This window comes from Chaetodon auriga, chromosome 19, assembly GCF_051107435.1.
Source record: "Chaetodon auriga isolate fChaAug3 chromosome 19, fChaAug3.hap1, whole genome shotgun sequence".
NCBI lineage: Eukaryota > Metazoa > Chordata > Actinopteri > Chaetodontiformes > Chaetodontidae > Chaetodon > Chaetodon auriga.
In genome coordinates, this window is record NC_135092.1 from 4,283,352 (window position 1) to 4,306,955 (window position 23,604).

Consider the following 23,604-nt stretch of genomic DNA (forward strand, 5'->3'; position numbering starts at 1 on the left):
AGAGATTCTCAGTCTAAAAGTGAAAAAAAAAAAGCATCAGGTGAATGCTGCCTCTTTGAATCTTCAATCTTATTGTGAACATCCATCAAAATACTTTACATAAGCATGTGAACAAATTCAGGACTAGATGTCTTGTCATTCTCTGCTTGTCCACTGTTGGTCATTATAAAACAAGCAGCAGTCATGTCTGAGTAAAGTCATTGCTGAACATTTACATAATGGAGACCTTTATCTAAATGACAAAAAGTCATGATATAGATGAATGTCATGTCTTAAAGGGGCAATTTGAATTGACACTGTAGTGCCGAGACAATACCTAGGTGTTAGTAGAGATGTTAAAACAGTGCTTTTTAAACAATAGAAACATGCTTGTGTTGTGATTGGTGTTGAAATTATTCAATCCTCTTCTATCAGAAATACCTTTCCTCAGTTGCTTCTTCAATATTTAGCATCGACATGTAGTGGTGCTGCAGGAGATTCTTGTGAAAATAAGGAAACAAAGAGCTGTGTACTCTTTTCTGTCTGATGGAAGGAGCTTCAGTTACTCAGAGCGACTAAACTCTGAAAACTAAAGAAGTTGTGAACTACTCTGGATGCTTTCTGGAGCAGCGTTTGTGTGTAGTAATACAACTTAAAGATATGTTACTACCATAAACACAATAAACATGTCAACACAACAGCTGCAGTGTACGTGGTTTGATATGACTGTGTGGAGATTGACCTGAGTTATTATTCCAGTCCGGTCCTTCTTGGTGCTCCACACACAGTTCAGTGGCTGAGGCTCAATATGCAGCTAGATCCAAGTTACTAGTATTATTATTATTGTTGTTGTTGTTATTAAATCATCACAATATATGGACAGCTTTTGAATGAAACTAAGCTTAATGAATATGATGCATGCAGGAAAAATAAGCAAGCCAGAGTTTGCTGATACTGTCGTCCTGACCTTTATTTCACTAAAACTCAGCTTGGATCCTTTTTTATCAGTTGCTGCGCCCTATCATTGTTAATGATTAATAAAAATTGTGAGTTATGGGATGGGAACCCATAGGTTAACAGAACATTTGCAAGGTGACTCAAATTGAAACGCTTCAGCCAACAGTACAGATGTTTCATCACAAAACCATCCAGTAAATAGTCAGGTCCAATGTCCAAGATGGTTTCTAGTTTAGAGTGAATAAACAAAACAAAACTGCCACACAATTTTGATTGTTTTGATTATGTTGACGTTCTAATGTATACTACATAATGTGTCCCAACTACATGCTTATGCCACATCTATATGAATATTAATAATATGCTGAAAAGCACAATTAAAACCACACATAATAATGATGATAATAATGATAATCATCCAAAACTTTGGAACAAAGAGAGCTTAAAAAAAAAAAAAGATAATAATAATAATGATAATAAAACAAGAAAGTACTGATATGAAACAAGTCAAGGTGCCGCATGCAAAACAGGCTGATTCTGATGCAATGCTTCTTCTTCTTCTTCTTCTTCTTCTTCTAATTTATTATTATTATTATTATTATTATTATTATTATTATTATTATTTGTTGGTGTGTTTTATTTACAGATTCTTGCCATGTAATATGTGATTGTTCTCTTTTGCTCTCTGTGACACACACACACACACACACACACACACACACACACACTACATATTTTACACCGAGTGTGTTTGCATTCTTCATATTCAGAGATCAATAGTGCCACCTGTCAGTGACAGGCTGTATTACAACCACAGCAGTTTGGTTCCTGATGGTGTGGAGGATTAACATATAATAAACAACAGGAACATTGGGACTCAACCAGCGATCCTGTATGTACACTGTGCTCAGAATAAAAATCATGCTTATGAAGAGGTACTTCACATTTCAAAGGTCCCTCATGCTGACACAGGTAGCTGCCATGAAGACCACAGATCTTTTTCTTAGGTTCCAGACTTTCCAAATACACCAAGTACGTCAGGCTGAATGTGGGCTGAAATATGTCTGAAATGATGACAGCACAGGTAGAATATTTCCATTTGATGGAGTGATGCAGCCACAACAAGCCATGGAGTCTCCAGTTTGAATGTTTCATCACATGTGTGTGTTTTTATCATGAAGGCTGTAAAACTACTCAACCATCCACCATGAGACAGACAGAGAGCAGCAGAGAAACAAAAGCTGTCATCTTTCATCCGCGACTGTCGTCAGGTCGCTAAATGCTGTGATAAGAAACTGAGAGGAGATGGGAGGGGTGTGTGTGTGTGTGTTTGTGTGTGTGTGTTTACAGCAACGACAGTTTCCCTTTACATAATAGTTTTGTGACTGAATTGAGTCTTTAACCTGATTGGTACTGATCAGCAGGGCTGTGACTCATACGTAATTCAGGGAGGCAATAAAATCAAACGTACCCACACCTCCTGACTACTACTGACTGAGATACAACAGCAGACATATTAGAGGCCCTGTTGTTCCTGTCGCTGTTGTTGTTGTTATTGCATTTTCATTTGTTTTCCTTCAAGTTTGTGATCATAAAAAAGTCTAAAAGGGTCACTGTGAGTTTTACATTTTGGACAGAAACTTACAGATCGGATTCTCAATGATGTCACGTTTGAACAGTAGTTAGTATATAGAAGCCCTGTTGGCTGCTGATCAGAGAGCATCACTTCCTCCTTGAGAAAGTGATGCTGCCCTTACCTCAGAGTTTATCTCTCTTCACTGGCACAAAGAGCTCACCAAGAAATGAAAAAGAAAAGTCAGAATTATTAGTTCAGACAGCAGCAGGACCTTGTATTTCATAAATAATAACAGGATGGAAAAGATGCATATGGACTGTCATATTATGGGGTAGAGTTGTTGTGTGATTGCTGTGTGTCATTCATGTTTTAATGAGGAACTGCTAAAATACACAAAACACCTCTGTTTCACTCTTTTGGAGGCTTTTTTTGCCTTAATTGGACAGCTGACAGGAAAGAGACATGGAAGCTAGACAGACAGAAAGACAGACAGACAGCAGGTGAACAGGTATCAGGTGTACGCAGCAACGTGAACTTCTGTCAACAAGATCTTCTGTTTGTGTTTCATTGAAGACATGCTGCCCAGTCCTCCTCCGCTGCTGTTCAAACAGTGCAAACAACACTAACTCTTGTATTTCCTGTCTCTTCTACCTCCTCTCCTCCGCTTTCCACTCTCACTGTCTTCTTTCCTCCTCTCTCCGCCTCCTCGCAGCGTGCAAACGGAAGGAGCAGGACACAGCGAAGGAGCGCAACAGCACGCCAAAGAAGTCGCGGCTGGTCTTCACCGACCTGCAGCGCCGCACCCTGCTGGCCATCTTCAAGGAGAACAAGCGACCATCCAAGGAGATGCAGCTCACCATCTCACAGCAGCTGGGCCTCGAACTCACCACGGTCAGCAACTTCTTCATGAATGCCCGCCGCCGGAGCCTGGACAAATGGACAGACGACGGAGCCAGCCCCAGCGGCCAATCTTCAGCGTCCAGCACTTGTACCAAAGCGTGATGATAGATAGAGGAGGGGGAGGGGAGGGATGCGACAGGGAGGGGTCTTTGGGTGGGGCGGGGTGATGGCGATGCGGGGAGGGGTGGAGGGGTGGAGGGCGCGGGTTGAGGTTTCGTCCGGTCGAAGTGAGGAGGAAAACCAAACTTTTTACATTTTTTTGTTTGTTTGTCTGTTTTGCTTTTGTCGAGGGTGACAAACTGAGAGAGGGGCTGCTCACTGTGACGACTTGTTTGTAGCCTAACCGCCTTTTGCAAATTCTTCATCAATCCATAAAGAAGCTGAAGGGTAAACTCACCTGATAAAAACAAAGAAACCTCAGTGGGGAAAAAACTTTTGAGTGATAGACTTTCACCGCTCATGTCTCCTTTAGGACAATAAGCTGACACACTAGCCCAAATACCAAAGACTAGAAGACAATGTATGTTTTCTATTATGCAATATAAGCTAGGAACCAACCAAACAAACAAGAAACCAATGAAAGCTTTATGACTTCAGAATGTGCTGGGAGCTCTGGGATGAGATAGAAAAGAATCTCTGGAAATTTTGTGGTATTTTGACCATCAAATGTCCAAAGATTGCAACAACGCATCTGTTAGGGGCAGAGTTGAAGTCGGGTTTCGGAGATTGCACGGTCAAATTTAAGGAGGTCAGTTGGTGCAGCTCCTGGTGAAGTTTGACTGTACGTGAAGTTTTTTTTTTAATTTTAAAACCAAACCAAAGATGAATGAGAAGAAACCCAACGCTGATTCAGCATCACAGTTCTTTCTTGACCTTGGAAATAGTAGTTTGACAAAATAGTCTTCAAAGCATACGGCCCACTCATTGGCTTGGACAGAGTGTGCTCAGTATATGCTCACGAGAAAAGCCAATGAACTGTATGTTGAGATCATTTCGTCAAACATACTATGATTTATCCATCAAAATGAATTGGCTGAGCGTTCGCTGTGCTCACTGTTCAAGGAACTGATCAGTTTATGTATCTGTTAATTAATGGATGTGATGGGCTGTGCAGTCTCCGATTTTAACCATCAGGTTCACACCAGAAAAACCAAAGTCTGTTTTCCAGAGTTGAAGAGCTGGCTTCCAGAGTGTTCCATATCCCTTTCAAACAGGGAATACCTCTCTGAAGTTGATCTCTACAACATCTATGATCCAGGTGATAGAAGGAATTTTATTTTCTTAAATAATGACAAAACTTATCAACTCTCTTTTACAAAATGATGAGATTTCATCAGTTTTTGGACAAAACTCTTCAATTTTACCTAAAAAAAAAAGAGCAACATGTAATGATTGGACTCTTAAAAGGGGGCAGTGGGGATTCTTAAAGCTGAAATGGCTAAATATGCAAGCACAAACACACACACACACACAAACATTCACCAAGGCACATGCAGCTTTCCTCATAATTTGAGCCAACATTTAGGGTTTCAAGTATCCTCAGCATACTTAGTGTTCAGTGGTGTTAGTTTTTTTTCTATGAATATATACAACGTACGTGAGCACAATCTTGAAGCACATTTTCTTTGCAATAGAACCGGGGCTCTCCGCCAAGCCGAGTGGTCTTCACATCTTAGAAAACTCAGGATACCATTTTTTCTAAACAGCGGCTGAAATCCATTCGGCGTCTGTCGTTACACACTTTAATATAAACACACATGTAGACACTCTGTTACAGACAACCCCCCCCATACACACACACACACTCACACACTCACACACACACACACACTCACACACTCACACACACACACACACACACACACACACACAACTTTAAAGAGTCATTTCCCAAATGTTCCCCAGAATTCCCACCAGAACATTGTCAGCTAAACCCAAGCTAAGCTCCAGTTTACCCTGGCTTCACCCACCCATCATTTGTGTTACCATGGTAACTCATCCATCAGGGCAGCGGTTTCCACCTAGCATCTTAGCATTAGCACAATTTTACTTTTCATTTAGAGCAAAGATGCTGTTGACATTGCTAAAACTGGTGGTGTTTGATGATGAGAGCTGTAACTGAGATGCTTAACAGTTTGAGTCAAAGCTGTCCAAAGGGTCCAAAAGGTGGTGAAGTAAAGGTGGATTTGAGATTTGAAGGCATCGTGTTTAATGCACGAACTCAAACAAGCATCTTCCCTCCAGGTACAGCTGTCCTTCAGAGACAAAACATCAAATCCAGCCTGGATTTACAGAAACACTAAAGGCTTCCCTGGTTAGATGTAAAATTCAAAAAACTGAAATGTTCCTGTTTACATATAAATTTGTTTCAATGCAGAACAATTGCAACAGTCAGTCTGCAATACCTAACAAAGCATGAAAAAATAAAGTTAAACATAATCCATGTTTAATCAAGAGCTCCTGGGCTTTCAATAAATCAGCAGAAGCCACAAAACACAAACTGGTTTCTTCAACCATTTCTGCCAAAGTTTTGTGAAAAGAGCACGAAAGCAGAGCACAAGAGGTAGTTTGAAACCAAAGGCTTCTACATGCTTCAAACATGTCATCTTGACTACATCTCAAGGCAAAAATGTTTATACTTGTTCCAAATGGTCACTTTCACCCCATCATAGAGAGGGACGAGCTCCGACGAATCATAAAAAATGGGGGAAATGGTGCACACATTTTTGGACAATCTATTCTTGAAGGCATTCACACCTCAGCACACCTGGCCAATCACGGGGCAATGGGCGTGATTGTCCGATTGTCTGTTTCAGAAAGCGACCAAAATAGTCAGACTCAGCTCTCCTCTATTCCAGTGGAGGAGAGAGTTTCATTTGAAGCGACAGCCCTTTAGGAAATTTATCGGAGGCCAGTTTTTAGCTAATATGAACGAAACCTAAATCCTTCTTTCCCTAAAACATAATCTGTGAAGATTATCAACATCTTCCATGTTTGTGCATACTTCACAAGTTTTGGACTATATTGGTTTATCATTGCTGAAGAGGTTCTTCACTGAAACACGCTCAGAGCCTTGTGAACCAGATTTTGACGTAAATCCAGCTGGAGAACTAAGATGTTTTTGGAAACCTATTGCTGCCATCACGGATACCCTTAAAAACAAACCACAAAGTCTTACCACATCGAGTAACAGACACAACAGCAGAACCAGTGAACCGTCTGAACCCACGGAGGACGAACTGTCCAGGCGGATCAGGGCCTTTGTAATAGTTAAAGAGGACAATCTATGACGATGCCTGGCAGGTCCGTCTCTTCCAGAGGGTCAGCGGGCTGGAAAACAGGAAGGCAGGTATTAACGCTGCAAACAGATCAATGTAGTAAAGTCATATATTCAGACTTCAAATTGCTTCCTTGTGTATAGTGGAGAAATTTACCACTTACCTGTTTTTAAGGAAAAAAGTTGAACCTGAAGATGAAGCTTCTGACAGGATTTGTTTGCAGCGTAGGAGAGTTGGATGCTTGGTAAAAAGGACTGCAGACAGAAAGACAGATGGACTGACACAGAGACAAGACTTCTCTGTCTGTCTTTCTGACTGTCTTTGTGTCCATACAAACTTCACCAAACATCCATCGCTACCAAATCCCATAACAACCATTGGTTTTAGTTGGATACCATCACACTGTACAGCCTTTACACATGATGTATATACTAACGCATCCAAAAAACCTCAACCGCCACCACCTCCTACTGTGTGTAGCCTTTACCATCTGCAGTCACCTCATCAATCATCTCTCACTCAAGTTATTGAACCAAAAAAAGAAACCAAACCAAAGGAAAGGCGTCAGTCAGCAGCCCCTGCTCATTAGAAACCCAGGCTGAGTACCAGCCTGGTGAGAGGCAAGCCAAAGGCTTTAAGAACGATTTAAAATAAAAAATGGACACTTGAGACTTTTTCTATTTATTGACAAATCGAAACCAAAGAAAACCTTTTTCTGCACCTAACTGTTCCAACAAACGGAGAAAACTAACTGAAGATGGAAGAGAATTATTACCAAAAAAAAAGAAAAAAAAGAGTGGTGGCGACGATGTCGAGGATGGAGGATGATGACGATGAGGATAAGGAGGGAGGGTAGAAGGAAGGATGACATCATAGGAGCGGAGAAGTAGCTTTGTTCTGCCTGATGTTGCATCAGGCCATCTTTAAGGGAAAGCAAGTTGGGGACTGAAAAGGGTAAAACCATACGGGAAGGAGGGAAGGAACCAACGGAGGACGCCGTCGACCATTTTCTTCCCTCCTACCCCCCAAAAAGGCAGAACATTAATGTGTCTCTCACGGTTGAAGAGTGTCTTTAACGTGTGCCTATGCAGTTTTTCAAAGTAAAAAAATGGTTAAAAGAACAACAGAAACCTCATCAGCTAACAAACCAAAGATTCACCGTTAAGTCCAGTAGCAGTTCTTCTCCCCCCGAAAAGGAAAATCTCAACTTTTGCTTACCAGCACGTACACACCTACAGCATGATGTGCATCCATGCTGGAGTGGTGTGCTGTGGGTTTTGAATTCTTTAAGCTAATTTTTATTTTGGTACATCCACTGTGTGCAACACTTTCTGGGTTAGCATGTAGGCTAATCAAGCCTGCTTGTCCTTTAACTTTCACAAACTTAGCCCAGATGTTGAATCACAGTTTCTTTCAGTATGGTCAGGATTCTGCTCGTAAGCTAGTGGATATCTAGCTTAATTTCCCCACAGCAGACACTCATGTAGGTCTGGTATTTTGATGTGGGTCACTCCTCCGGCATGGCGTCAACACATGCAGCCATCATAGTAATCAATCTGCCACACCCACCATGGTCACGTTAGAAAGTGAGTTTCTCAGATGGCTGCTGTTTGCCAACTCCCACCCCCCCCCCCACCACCACCACCACCACCTGTCATTATCTGCTCCACAGGACAAAGTCTACCTCCAACAAACTCCAGCAGTAGTAACAAAAGCTGCCAGACAACAGTACAGGAATGGTTTGTTTTCTCCTTGCTTCACAACCAAGACGGTGCGACACATTCGAGCTGGAAGCAGCTCGGTGCGTCAGCATCGAGAAAGACATCAACTACTTGTTGACTGTTACTCAAATGCTTCCATCTTCCATTTTTGGCTTCCACCCAGTCTGGAGATTCAAACAAGCCACTTTTTCACATTAAGCTGGCTGTTGTCCGGCACACTTCCTACTGCGGAGAGAGTGACAATGTAATGCTATGTGAAACGTACAGTGCATACCAAAGATTTTTTGCTGTACTAACAGTAGCACAGTGACACCTTTTCTTTCCCCCATACCTCTTTAAGAGTCTACAAGCTATCTTAGATGTGTGATCTAGAACGATCAGTTTCTTTTACATGAAGTCACTCACACAGTGTTGTTTAACCCACAACACTTTTCAACCCAAACCGAGGACAAACCAGCTGAGCCTGCAGTGTTTCACAGGAGTAACAGACTTCCTCCAGTCTCTTGATGTCCAAGTGTGAGACTTAGTGATAAGAATCTGAGGGAAACATCCCTCCATTTCTTTAGCTTCAATGTCAGAGATGAGGTACCACAATGATAAATTAATGGACAATCCAGAGAGTGAAAGTCTGTTTAGTTGAGTTTGGAATAATGAAGCACTGCTGGCTTGGCTGGAAGGTTTTCAAAGGTGCAGAGCATCTCTGTCATTAAGCCACAGTTTGTTCGAGCCTGCACTGCCATGCTGGAGGAGGACCCTCACAGACAGAGTGATGATTGGACATGCTTACTGTCCGTCCCTAACAAACCTACGTTAGCTTGGTCTTTAGGGGGGAGGAACTATGCTGCTGCTCCATATATACAACAACAATAAATGAAACCAAACCAAAAATACTACACCCGCTGAGAGAAACTGCTAAAATATCGGTCAAATAGCTTTATCCTTAGTTTTCTCTCTCTCTTTCTGTATGAAAAGCTTCTAGTCCAAAGAAATCATCCGCCCACCTGACCCTCCCATCTTACGAACCACGCCCAATGGAGGGGCGTGGTTTATGGCTCAGGGCGTGGCGGCCATTTTCCATTCCCACTTGCAGTTCTGTCTGGATGTAATACAGGCTAAACCTGCCAAACCAAAAAAAAAAAAAGAAAAGAAAAAAAAAAGGGTATGAAACCAAAAACTGTCCCAAAGAGGTTTTCATTGCTTGTTTGTTTTTAAGTACTTAAAAATTATTTGCCAATACTTATATTTCTACTATTACTACTATGTTCCTTCCTAGGTTTTTGCAATATGTGATTTTTTTATTTAATGTAATTTATGTTTTCTTTTTGATTTTGAATTAATTTAAGCGAACAAATTGTGTTGCCAAATCTCCCTCTGAACCCTTTTACCCTTGATGATGATTAGCTTTGCCAAAGTTTACATTGTATGTTCCCTTTTCTTTCTGTTCAATGCTGTATTTATTTATGAGGTGTTTTAGAACACACTAGTTTTGTACTTAATAATAATTTAATGTTATTTAATTAGATGTAATTGTTTTTTGATGAATATTTATGAGTATTTAAGGATGTTAGTTGCATCAAAGATGCAGTGCTTATGCCAGGCCTGTTAATTTATTCTTAGTTAGCTTTACTTTAAAAAGCAAATGAAATGTTGTTTTCTGAATGTTTAGACTTAATGACAGAACAATGTAGGAATGTCAGATTAGACTCGCGTACTTCTGAATGTCAACACTTTCTCTCACTCTTTAGCCAATCTAGTTTTTTGTCCTGGTAATGATTTTCTTTTTCAAAAATGAAAACAATCTCTTTATGACAAATAATAGCCTACCAAATGATGAGCACTGCATCTGTTTTTTTTTTCCTCCTTGTGATTTTTATGGCGAATTTATTGGTTGCTTTTGTTTTTGATTTGTTTGCATCCTGCTGACCATTGTTGAACAAGCAATGAATATTCAGACTGATGTTCTAGTGACACTTGATCAGGTGACGTAAGGGCCACATGCTGATATAAACTGACTCACCAAAGATAACTGGAATCCTTGAGAGGCCAATAAACTCTGTGTGTTTACATCCACGCAGCTCATACTGTACCATAATTAAGGTGTTATTCATACATTGACTCTAATTCTAAACAGTATAAACACATTCAAAAGCACCATTTTCTACCCTCAAAAGAAAGATCACTGCCTGTTTACCAAGCTCCGTCTGGCCTTTTCTTGCACATCAACTCTTAGATTATTTGTTGCATTTTTCTTTTTCAGAGCAGACTCTTAAAGGAGTATGTTAAGGTTAAATCCACAATCATTTTTTCAGTTATTAAATGACACGTCACTTTATTAATCTATCTATTGATTTGATTTGATTTTCATTGCAACAGAAGTCGTTTTCCTTTTTCCAAAGTAATTCCAGTCCAGTCCAGTAATTCTGACAGGGTGTGTCAGGGCTCGTATGCTTTTGTGAAGAGGATGTGCTCAAGCTAAAACAGGGCGTTAATTTGCTCTTTAAATTTTTGATGCTCAGTCAAGACAGTTTTCTGTCTGCAGTAGCAGTTTCCTGTGTACACTTAGGGGCTCTGTTAACCCAACGAGCTGTCAAAAACATTTTGATGATCACTGTATAATTATGTTGTGATCAAGAAAACAATTCTTTATTACTATTTTGTTATCTCAACATAAGAAAAAAATCATTCTGTGGTGAAAACGAAACAAACATCTTTAGAATGCCCTCTTCACCACTGAGATTTAGAGGAACAGCATCAAACAGATGTCATCTTCATACACACCACATTAGAATACCTGCAGTGTTTCACATTTGTTACCTGAATACTGGGATGTATAACTGCGTGAATGCAAACACACCGACTTGTTTCACTCATTAGGAAGGAAAACTGAGGAGTCCCTTAAAGCTAGCTGCTTCCAAGACTGACTTTGTGTGTATGTAAAAAGAAAAAAAACTTTCTATTTCAATAGTGAGAACCAGAGAGGCTACCTCACTGACTTTCCATTTGTCCTTTTAATCGTGTTGATGAAACCAAAGAAACCAAAGATTTTTGTCCTCTTCAGTACGGTCTGCGCTCAGCTTCATGTGTTTTTGCTCTCTACTTAATGATAATGCCACATTTTGTCCTCTTCTCTGCTTTCTTTCCTCTTTTTCTCTTTTTCCTCCCTGTCTCTTGGCCTTGCATTGTCTCTTCTCAAAAAATTAGTGCGAAGGGGAAAGAGGCAGGTATAGTGCAGGGCTGGGTTGGATGCAGGATATCAGGGGGTCCAAGCAGAAATACACAATTCCAAATAAATACATTAATAAATACATAAATACAAAACATTTTTTCTGGGCAATGAGTATTAGAGCAGAGTAAGTTTTAATTACAAATTCAGCAATATGACCAAAAAAAGGCTGCTGGAAACAAAAAAAAAAAAAAAAAAAAAGAACCCCAATCTTAGATGAAAAAAGAAATAGCCATTGTTAACTGGAAAGATGATCTGTCCAGTGGAATGTGACAGGCAAATAATTGTAACTCATGATGATCAAATATGGGCCCAGTGGGGTCAGTGACTCCTCCGCTGCTGAAGAAGGAGCTTTAAGGCCTCAGAATGCTTCAAACAAACTAGGTAACACAACAAAGACAATAGTGTTCGTACCTGTTTCCAATGGCCAAACTATGGCAAGAAAAGCCTTGTTTGAAGCATAATGAGGCCTCTAGATTTTGAAATGCAGAAAAGAAAACACATGAATTGCTGTTGTGCACTGAAACATAAAAGCTGCAGGTAGATGAAACCACAGTGGTAGCGGACAAACATATGGTCCTGACACTAGAAGAATAGTCCTTGAAGGATAGTCCAAAGATGGATGTCTTGGTGTTCTGCTCAGACACCCACATGCTGTTTCTTCATCAACAGCAAGTTTCCCCAAAACTGTATTTATTTAAAACAACAGTATTGTCCCATTTTTCAGCTTTACCGTGTCTTGCTTACAGTAATTAGATAGCTGATTGTTACCAACTTTGTGCTACTTAGCTACCACAATGATGCAACACTGCTCTGAGCCTTTGAGCTCAAGGCTGAACTTTCCTGTTTGGTGGGAGACAGATGAATAATCCTGTGGTCCTTATACAGTAATTGTCAGGTCAACAGTCAAACTGAGAGAGCAACCAATGACATTATTAAGTCCTACCAGAATCTGCTCTCCTGTTGAGTCAGCATGCTAACATGACAACATCGCAGTTCCAGTACTTAAATGCGGATGTTTGGCAGGTAACGGTTGCCTTATTATTCATTTCCATTTGCTAATTAGCTCTAAATCCAAAGTACAGTGGAGGCTTACATAGAGTATGTCATCACAAAGGTTACTCAACACAGTAGAGATCTAGAGACAGGAAGTAATTGAACAGGACATACCAAGCTTACAATAATCCTCAGCTGTTGTTTCAGTGCAAAACATCAACATTGCCTCAAAATGCAAATAACAAACACATCAAGAAATCAACTCTGAGTTGTTGATGAATTTCTTTGCCCCAGACTGCCTCCGCACAACCAAAATCACAACCCTCACATAGATGACGGTGCTACAATACTCCATGGATCTCATACTGATCTCAGATGCCTGGCTGGAAAAGCAAAGCATACTGAAATCATGCAGCAGAGTGAAGAAAAAGAACTGCAAGTTGGCTGATCTTCACCAGCATGGAGAATGAAAGCTGAGGAGTTGTGTGACGTATGTACTCAGCCACGCTTCAAAGAGTCATGACATAAAGAAGACATGCAATTGTCTCTGTAATCACTCGATTTAATTGATAACACAGGATTGATTTGTCATAAAAGCAGCACTATGCAAGTAGGATCAGACGCCTGGAATCTTTACATCCAACGGCGCCATTTTGCTTCCCTTCTTACAAGCGTTTGGCTTAAAAATCAACCAGCGAAGCCAAATGGCAGAAAATCCATGGTTTGGTTCGTCAAGGAGAGAGGCAGTCTCCTGCTGTTGCAGTTTGCTTTTCCAAACTGGGCCTCAGTGAAAACAAAGGTAGAGAGAGCTGTTATTGTGAAGAATGCCATGCGTAACCTTGGATGAGTGCCTTGCTTGAACCAAAGCGAAGTCTAGACCTTTCTGTTGTGCTCAAGACCTTCTTTTCCTGTGAAAAATAAAATACCTCTCTGATTTCCTCTCTGACCTCTGGTGCTTTGTAATGCAATCAACATAAAGAAATCCAGAGTGAATACCAAAGGCTTCCAGTTCCGTTTCACTCTCCTCTCGTTTGTTCTGAGCTGGACTTCCACGGGGAGATTTTTTTTTTTTTATTTGTTTACTTTTTGTGGCCCAGATCTGATCATCTTCTCACAGCCGTCCAAAGGAGAAACCAAGTCAAACCTGATTTTGCTTGTGTTTCTACACAGATCTGAGATGATGAAACAGCAGCTACATCAAGTGAAAAGTGTAGAATAACAGAAGTGGAGTGAAATATAATTTAAAAATAACTGTGTTTCAAGATGGTCTTACCAGCAGATGAGCGGGATTGAACAAATAGAATAATTCAGGGTGAGGAAAATTTGATTCTTTGGCTTTCCATAAAAATGGAAAGACATAAAATGTTTTTTTCTCACCATTACTATTAAATTGTTTTATGATTTCACATAAGAAGTTTGCTTTCTTGACTGCAAAATAATTAAATATTTACTTTGTGATCCCAAGAAAACACTGCTGTCTGCTATGATCTTGACATAATCGATCATTATTTTGTGATCTGTGCCGTCAAACCTGTTTCCGCATGATTTGTTTCAGCACGACCATTTAGACAAACACAAGCTTTGGTGGAACTGCAGCTCATTCCCTTTCACTGTCCTCCTTCTTCTCTTTCTTCAAATGGTTGCAAAGCTTTAAATGATGAAAAAACGTGGAGACAAACATGTGAGCGTTGTGCGCAGACCGTGCTCTCTTTATCAAACTGTTGCAGATATACCTCATAGACACTAGTGTTAGGATGATGTTATAATAGCGTATGTCATAAATTATTCACTTGCTCTTCTTCCTTTTTTTTTTTTTTTCGGTAACTGTAACTTTTAAATGAAACAAATGTGGGTTAAAAAAAGCTTTACACATTTTTGAGTTTTTTTTTTTCTTTTATAGTTAAAAAGGTGCGCTAAAACCAAAAATGAAAAATGCTTGTCTTCTTCTATGCTCTCTTTCTTGTTAATGTATTACTGTTTGCTCTCTGTCCCATGTGCCGAGGATTGAGAGGTTTCTAATTTAAGACCTTTCTTTGTGTTTTTTTTTTTTTTTTGGTCTCCGGTTCTTTTCTAGGGGTCATTGTCCCCTCATGTGGATATTTTTGGGATTGGGAACGTTGTTGGAATGATGCCAGAATTTACTTGTTTCAGCCCAGAATAACACCGTTTGGTTTTTTTGTCTTTTTTTGAGCCATCGGTTTAGTTTTGAATCCAGTCACATTTCTGTTTATGTTTTTGCATCCGTTTTTGAAATCTTGTTTTGGTGTCCTTTTCCTGTGTTACAATGCTTGTATCACAGTTACACGATCCATGCAACAGTGCTATTGCCCAGATTTTATGCATGAGTATATTTACAATTAGCTAGCCGTGTAATGCATTGTGATTCTTATTATTAACCTTATTATTATCATCCTCTCATTTCATTTCCAATACTGTATGCTACAGACAGAACTTTGCGTTGCAGCTTGCATTAATATGACCATTGACCTGCTGATAACAAACTTGTTCCCATTTCAGTCAGTTTCAGAGAGTGTTAGCATCCACACTGCGAAAGGAGTGTGAGGTTTTCGATGACCCACCGATAGTTCATGGGTAAACTTGTTCATGTGGACACCAGACGTTCCTGTGAAGGAGACGGTCAAGGAGAACATGATGTATGACATATATATAAATGGCTCTTGCTGAATTCAAAGTGAAAAAAGGAGGAGATTGTTGAGCGATGACTGACAGTAATTGCTGGCGCTCTTCAGCCTCAGCTTGGCTCGGCTCTGATGTGCTTTCATTTCTTTTTGCCCGTTCAAGTTTCACTCCTGTACATACTGGCTCTCAAACCTGAAAACTACAAATAGAAAAGTTTTATTAATTTCTGTTCAGGAAATTCATGTTTTCTAGTGGCTTAGCGAAATAATATCAATTGATTTTAAACCAACTGTTTAATTAACAAAAAGCACTGAGCCCTCCGCTCTTAATACGAGGACTGAGAGGGAGCTTGTTTCCAGGTAGAGTTTAGTTTTAATTGTACAGTATCTAGGTTTAATCATGCAGCAGTCTGCAATCAAACAACACAACAAGAGTGAGAGAACAAATGGGCCAACGAACAAAATGAAAGTAAAGACATTTTTTTCATATCTGGATTGAAGTTGCTCCAGAATCCAGCCAAAAGATAACATGTTTTTATTGGCGAGCTCGGCGGGAGAAAATCCAAAATGACCCTCAGTAACTCACTCAATGAACTTTAAGACCAATGAGCTGGACCAAAGGCCAATCAGTGTTTTGTGTTTGTATTAAAGTTCATGCAGTGTTAGTTGGAGGAAAACCAAAGTTTTAGAGCACTTCCAGTCTTCCTTGTCTTCCATATCAGCTTCAGAGCATCAAACCACATCTGAACGTTTTTCTAATTGGAATATATTTTGAAAATGGACTTATAAATTGCGTAGTTTTTTCTTTTGTTGGCTTTCTCTATCGGATGATGATGACGTTTAGATGTGAGATGAATTTTAGCACAAAGATTAATGCGCTAAATACTGTGAAAAGTCGTCTGCCATGACTGATATTGAGGATTTGTTAACATCAGGCAGACATTTTCTAAAACTGCAAACAGTAAGGGTTTTTTATGCTTCATTTAAAGACCTTTATCAAATTATTATAAAGTCTAAACTTAAGTGTAAGTTAGAACATCCACAGGGCTGCAACTGAAATAAATCTCATGACATCACAGTTCTGCATAAACATGCTTTTAAAGTCGCTGAACTGACGAACACTCACAGTCCTGTAAGACAGTATTTTTTTTTTACTTGCATATACACAAATATCTGCATTTCCCTGGTAGACAGAAAACAAAATAGGTTTTGATTCTGACATCAGCAACCACGACAGCGAGGGGTCAAAGGTCAAAGAGGCAGATCCATAGCATCAGTTTTTAAACAAAATCACAATCAGTCCATTTTTTTTTAAGTTATTGTGGGCTTCTAGTGGCTTCACAGCAGGCTGCTCCAGAGCTAAACATGTGACTGTATCTGATGAAGCATTCAAGCAGTTTCCTCCACAGGTGTCAAGTCTGACCAAATTGTACAATCACACACTCTGCCACTAAAACCTCACCGAACCCCAAACAATATCTCATTCCTTTCTGTTTACTGATCCATTTTTCTCTTTCCTTTTCCTTTTTTTTTTTCTCTTTTACTATTTCCTTTCATGGCTTTCATACAGTAATCAAAATCAAATGAAGCGTTTTTATTTTCTACATTTGGTTGGAACAGAAAAGAGAAGTGACTGAAAACTTGTGGTGTGGAATAAAACGATGATCAAACATGAAGGAGATATTTGAAGAATTAATGTTGTTCCACTCTATGTATAAAAGAAGAAAAAAAAATCAATAAAGAAATCACAATGGTCTTATCCATGTACAACCTATCCTCCTGTTTGTCTGTCAAAAACACATTCACAGGTTCATATTCTTAGATTGCATATTTGAGGATTTTAATAGAGTAAAAAATATATCTGAAATGTAGAACTATAAAACAATATGCAATGAAAACAAGCAAAGTACAAGCACCTTGAAACTGTTCTCACGGAGGCTCACCTGGTGGAGTGCACGTTGTGTGTTGGGGCTCGGTCCTTCCTGCAGTCTTCAGCTTCAGCTTCGGCCTGAGCCCTTGGCTTCACGTCATGCCCTCACTCTCATATATACATATACTTAGTTACGTTCCACCACTGCTTACCTCCAAGGTCACAACTTCACATCATTAACATAAGTGTGTTTTTTCATCTTTCTATTGTAATCCACATACCCCATGAAAGTATGGAACCCCAAAGTGTTCAATATTCATAAGGCAAATACAAAAATGGGCATTGCTGTCTTTCACAGGTCTCTGTCTGATGAGTTTTATGCCCATTGGCATCCATTTGACCTGCACCGCCACCTGCTAAATGCCATAAATCCTTTGTTGTCCATGCAGATATTCTACCATTTCTTTCCATTCTCTTAGTCGCTTCAGCGCTTGGCAAATCCTTTTCTGCTGTGCTCTTAGTCACTTTTTTTTCATTGTTTGGACACTTTGCTGACCCCTCATGGTAATTTCTCTCACAGCACAGCCACTTCGTTTACTGTTTGCCTTTTTTTGCACTCCTATTTTCAGATCCTCCAGTGTCCTTACTTTCAATTCGATTCCAGCTCCAACACCATTTCTAGCATCGTCCTCCAAGCTCTTACCGATCAAATGTTCACAGGACAGTGAAGATACAAACATATGATGATTGTATAGAATATGATGCATTGTTGTTGCACTTAATGTTGAGCTTGTTTCTTTGCAGCTCAATGAATTCATGTTCTTGGTTGTCAGGAAGATCAGCTGATTCCACATTAACGGGTGTAGAAAATATATTCACTCCCTGCTGTTGACTTTTCATGTCCTGAAGCCTCTCACCAAATTTCTGAAGCAGTTTTGTACAATTTTACTGTCTGGTCAGTTCTGCAGCTGCAACAATGCTCTCCTTCACAAATTCTCCTTCTGAATGAGGTTTCAGCTTCTTAGCTATTAGTTCACTCACCACAAAACCTGCCTGTGTAACACTGGCTCTGTCAGAATGTGGTGTTGGGGAAGCTGCTTGTTGGGCACCCAAACTCCACCAAAAAGCATTCAAGTGCATTTGTCCTAACATCATCCAGTTTAACATGTTTCAAGCTGTAACAGCACTCAAGATTTACTTCAACAGAAATAATTATTTGTCCTCTTCTCTTGGAAAGGGTGATAGTCACCATGATAATATGGCCTAATAATAAAACACTTGTCAGGGACTATTTTTCTTATTTCATTTTTCATATTTTAACTACATTTTGCTGATGATATTTAAATACTTAAGTACTTTAACTTAAGTAAAGGATCTGAATAAAAAAGATGGCCTCGTTCATTGACCTCTCAATGCGGTGAAGTCCTCCTGTACCCTTAGCAGAGAAACAGCCCTAAGGCATGATGTTACCCCCTCCATGCTTGACAGAGGGGATGGTGTTCCTGGGGTCATAGTCAGCATCTCTCTGCCTCCAAACACAGCGAGTCAAGTTGATGCCAAAGAGCTCAATTTTGGTTTTATCTGACCACAGCATATTCTCCCAAGCCTTATCTGAATCATTCAAGTGTTCACTGGCAGTGGGACCTTGCGGGCACTGCAGGATCTCAATCCATTACGGCGACGTGTGTTACCAATGGTTTTCTTGGTGACTGTGGTCCCAGCTGCCTTGAGATCATTTACAAGCTCCTCCCGTGTAGTTCTTGGGTGATCCCTCACCTTTCTCAGGATCATCCTTACCCCATGAGGCGAGATCTTGCATGGAACTCCACAGCAAGTGCAATTGATGGTTATTTTGTATTTCATCATCAGCTTCTTGCTGATGGTCTTGTAGCCCATTCCAGCCTTGTGCAGGTCTACAATGTTGTTCCTGATATCCTTTGACAGCTCTTTGGTCTTGCCCATGGTGGTGGAGAGGTTTGAATGGAAGAGACTGATTCTGTGACAGGTGTCTTTTATACTTATAACGAGTTGAGATTCAGAGAACTTTTCTTAAAGGGACAGCACTAATTTGTGTGCCCCATGGGCACTTCACTTGTCTGTGGGGGTCAGAATTCTTGCTGGTTGGTAGGAGATCAAATAATTATTTCAAACAATCAAATGCAAATCATTTTCTAATCTTTATATAATGTGTTTTTTCAGATTTTTTTGACGATATTCTCACTCTGTTAAAATACACCTACCATAAAAATTCACCATTCATTTCTTTGTAAGGGGGCAAACTTACAAAATCAGCGAGGGATCAAATAATCATTTCCCTCACTGTATATAATGTTGAGGATAAAGGGGAGGACCACCACACAGCGGGCCATTCCTATGGACTTTCCTCATTATCACAATAAACACTTGAGGGTAACATGTTTGTTTATTCTCCCTTTTCCTTGATTTTTTTTCTCAATTTGCTACTGCCACCTAATTTCCCTACCGAGATGTTTAAAGGTTCATCATCCTCATCATCTGATTCAGAATTTCAGAATTTTCTTCTACAAGTCATGTCAGTCTTGCACCTGCTGGTTTTCTCTCCCTTCTCCTTACCCACTCCATCATCAGTCCATCTGTTTTTTTTTCTGTCTGCCTTTAATGACTCTATCTTCTTCCCTGTCTCCTCTTCTTCTCTCGTCCCTTCACTTTTCTTCTCTCTCTGTCACTCTTCTCTCTCTACTCTGTTTTCTCTGTGTGTAATCATCCCAGCATCCATCTCCTCTCATCAATCCACCTCGTCACTTCTCCCCTTTAACCCCCCCCCCCTCCCTTTTAATCACTCCATCCCATCCTCCTGCTCCTCTGCCTCTCTTTGTTGCCAAGGAAACAGCAGTCCATTCTGTAGCTGTTAATCTTTTGACATTGTCTTTCTATTACCTGTGGGTCAGATGCCTGATAAGGAGGACAAAGGGTGGGAAACCACAGAGCAACTCACTTTAAACGTTTGTAAAATGTTGATCTTCATTAATACCAGTGAATTCTGCAGTGACAGAACAGCTAGCGGGGAAAACAGTGACTGTATTTGTACACAAATATTGTGCTCACTGCAGGGATATAAACAAGCTAATCCAGTCCAGCAGACCTGCAACAAATCCTGTCTTGAAGCTTATAATGTTCAGTTTTTGTTGACACCATCTGACAAGAGTTGATGCAACCCTGTGGTCATTTTGGAGGCTGTGCATCAGATTTCCCTTTAAATTAAACATCCTGGAATCCTTTATGCCCCAACCACACATGCAGAGTCATTGGTGGGAGATGCAGCAGGATACCTTTCATTTTGAATTCATTCATTGTGAACCTTGGAAAAAAAAAACATGCTGGCTCTACCCGTCACTACTCAAAGACTCAAAAGCCGCCCAGAGGCACAATGTGGGGAACCTGGCAACAACAAATCACTTTCATTTGATTCCCTGTGAAACAGAAGCATAGAGCTGTTTTGTACTCCACACAACTGCGTAAAAGACATTCAAACAAAAGAGGACAACCTGATTGTCTCAGGCAACAGCTGCACAGTTCTCTATGATGGTGCTTAAACAGGATACCAGGACTTGAATGAAAGAAACAATGTATGGAAGTATAACACTCTGGAGAATAAACTGCTTTGCTGTGCACTAATATAGTGACAACATATAGCACAAATAACTGCCCAATCAAAAATTGAGTATGCAAATTATGTGTTCAACACGAACACAACAGAGGCAAAGATCTGTTAAATTCATAAATAAGAAGGCTGAGCAGTCAAAGTTAGCCGACTTCCTGCATTTGGGTGTGTTCATATTTATTTGGTATTATTCTATTAGACTTGAACATTCTACAACAAAACATGTCGGCATCTTCTAATGTTTTAATTACAGGCACATTTTTTTTGCGTTTATGTGAAAAAAAAATCAAATACATGGAAGAATGTTTGCAAGTTGTGCAGCCTAGTCCCCTCAGTCGAGGTGATCCAGTCGCCTCGATGTCTTAACATATTAACGCTAGACTAGTTGTATATTATCAGAAGGGAATTTAAAGTCTGTGAATTTATTTTCTGTTTCCTTGTCTCATGCATGACATTCACCCACTGTTTCTGTGTTTGAGGCCCAACAGCCTCATCCCTCAACACTTCAAACACTTCCTCCTCCTCATGCTCCTGAAGGTTTTCTCTCCAGTCTCTGTCCCTTTCTTTCTTTTTCTTTTTGCGGAGTTAGCACAGAGGCCTATGTCCTTCCCTCTCCTGCTTTTCTCTCCATCTTTCCTTCGCTTTCTCTTTTCTCTCCATAATTTTATTTTCCTTATTTCAGCTGTTTAACTGTATCCTTTCATCAATCTTTCCCCGCTTCCTCATTTCTCCTTGCACCCTTTTCTCCTCCTGATATTTCTTTTTTTTTTTTTGTATTGTTCTCCCTTCCTCTGTTTGTCTGCCTCCTTCATTCCCTCCTTTGTCTCCATCCTTCTTTCTCTCTCCTCCATCCTTCCCAGTTTACCTCTATGGGTTTCCTTTAGTTTTATCCAACTATAATTCTGTCTTTCATCTCCTCTTGCCTACCACTGTTCTTCCTTGATGTTCTCCAAAATTTATTTTCAAATTTCTCCTTTACTTTACTCCTCCCACCCTCTCTCTCCCTCTCTCTCCCTCTCTCTCTCCCTATAGAAATCGATGGTTGTTTTCTCAATAGGAGGTCACGGGGGTTGCAGGCGCTGGCGTTCCAGCTTTTCAATTACTAGCAGCCTGCAGTCACCACAACACACACACACACACACACACACACACACACACACACACACACACACACACACACACACACAAACCTTCGTCCTGAACAGCCCCTCACCCTCCCACCCCACTGGCCAACAGACAGACAGAGCAGTCAAAATAAAAGATTTCAAAATGAGAGAACAGTCTGGATGCTGAATAGAGAGAAATGAGTGTAAATACATATGAATGAATAGAGACAGTGCCATGTATGATATTAAGTGTAATTTTATCCTAAATATATTACAGTGAGAACAACAGGTGTATCCGTTGACCCTATCTCACAGTTAGTATGGATAACAAGTAAGTGAACCTTGAAGTTGAGGCTATTTGCCACACAACAATGTGCAGGTGTGGAACAGGGGAGCATTTATAGAGAGGAGACAAGAGCAGGAAAGGAGACAAGAGGAGGTCTGGGGGAGTGTGAGGAAAGGTGGGAGGTAAAAAGAGATGATAGGAAAAAGGAGGAGGAGAGATGAAAGGAAAGAAGGTCAGAGGAGAGAGGAAGAGAAGGAGACGGGTCAGAGGAAATGAGAGAGGAAAGGAAACAAGAAGAGAACCAACGAGAGACAAGGGGACAGTGATAGAGGAGATGACAGGAGATCTGAAGGAGGAGAAAACAGACGAGACGAGGAAGAGGAGCGAAGGAGAGGTAAGAGAAGACTATTTTGGGTTAAAGAGAAAACAAGCAGAGGAGAGAAGAGGAAAAAAGAGGAGAAAACAAGGAGAGAAAAGGCAAAGATACAAGAGGGAAGAGATGAAAGGAGAAAAGGAGGTCAGGGAAGTGGACAGGAGGAAAGAGAAGGTGAGGAGAAAAAAGAAAGTAAAATGAAAGCAGAGACTGTAGCTGGCTCAGATGCAGTGGGGTGGAGGAGGGGGAGAGAAAGGGAGGAGGCGCCCAGCCCGGCGCCCTCAGGGGTTATTGGGTCGTGGACAGCCAATCTCTCTCAGCTTAATCAACAGCAGCAGAGGTGATTGCAACACCGCAGGGGACTGCTGGGAAAAAAAATGGAGGGGGGGGGGGAGGAGAGGTGGAGAGGGAGAGAATGAGATAGGAATGAATGGGAAGGTGTGGAGGGGAGGAGGGACGTAGCTGGAAGATGAGGAGAAGATTGGAAAAGGAGGAAAAATGGTGGTGAGGGTGGAGGGGGGGAGGTGGAAAGATGGGTGGGAGGCAGGAGGAGGACAGAAGATTGGAAAAGATGGAGAAAAAGGAGAAGATGCTGATAGGGGAGGAGAAAAGGGATGCAGGAGGAGTGAGAGGAGGAGAGGTAAAAGGAAGAGGCCGAAAAATGGGTGGGGAAGAAAAGAGTAAGATATGAAGAGGAGAGAAACCGCTGAGAGGGAGTTATGGGAAAAGTCGGGGAATCTCTAAAGTGATTACAATTTATCTGGAGGAGGACGTGAATATCTCAGATCCATCAAGAGTCGAGATGTTTCACTCAAAACCTCAAACTTCAGCCTCAGTGTGGCGCCAGTTGCCTACAACCACACCTCCACTGTAGTTTAGTTACAGTATGTTAAAGCCATGGTCAGTGAACATAATCCAAGTTCTTGTGGGTTCACCCAGTATTAATGTTCTATCTGGTCAAAGGGCTGATGGAAACATAGGTCAGTGGTTGGTTTTAAGAGTCACACTGTGAGAATCTGGTCTCAAATTTCTGTGACACAAGCTGTCTTTGTCTCCAAAG

At 40.6% G+C, this 23,604-nt stretch overlaps 1 protein-coding gene across 1 annotated transcript in view; it reads left to right on the forward strand.

The window, feature by feature from the left end:
• onecut2 (one cut homeobox 2) overlaps positions 1-17,036 on the forward strand; it is a 42,082-nt gene extending 25,046 nt beyond the window's left edge. Inside the window, exon 2 of the mRNA XM_076757793.1 lies at positions 3,225-17,036. Within this exon, the coding sequence (XP_076613908.1) occupies positions 3,225-3,514 (290 nt within the window). The 3' untranslated portion in view covers positions 3,515-17,036. The remainder of the gene's footprint in view (positions 1-3,224) is intronic.
• The last annotated feature ends 6,568 nt before the right edge of the window (positions 17,037-23,604 follow it).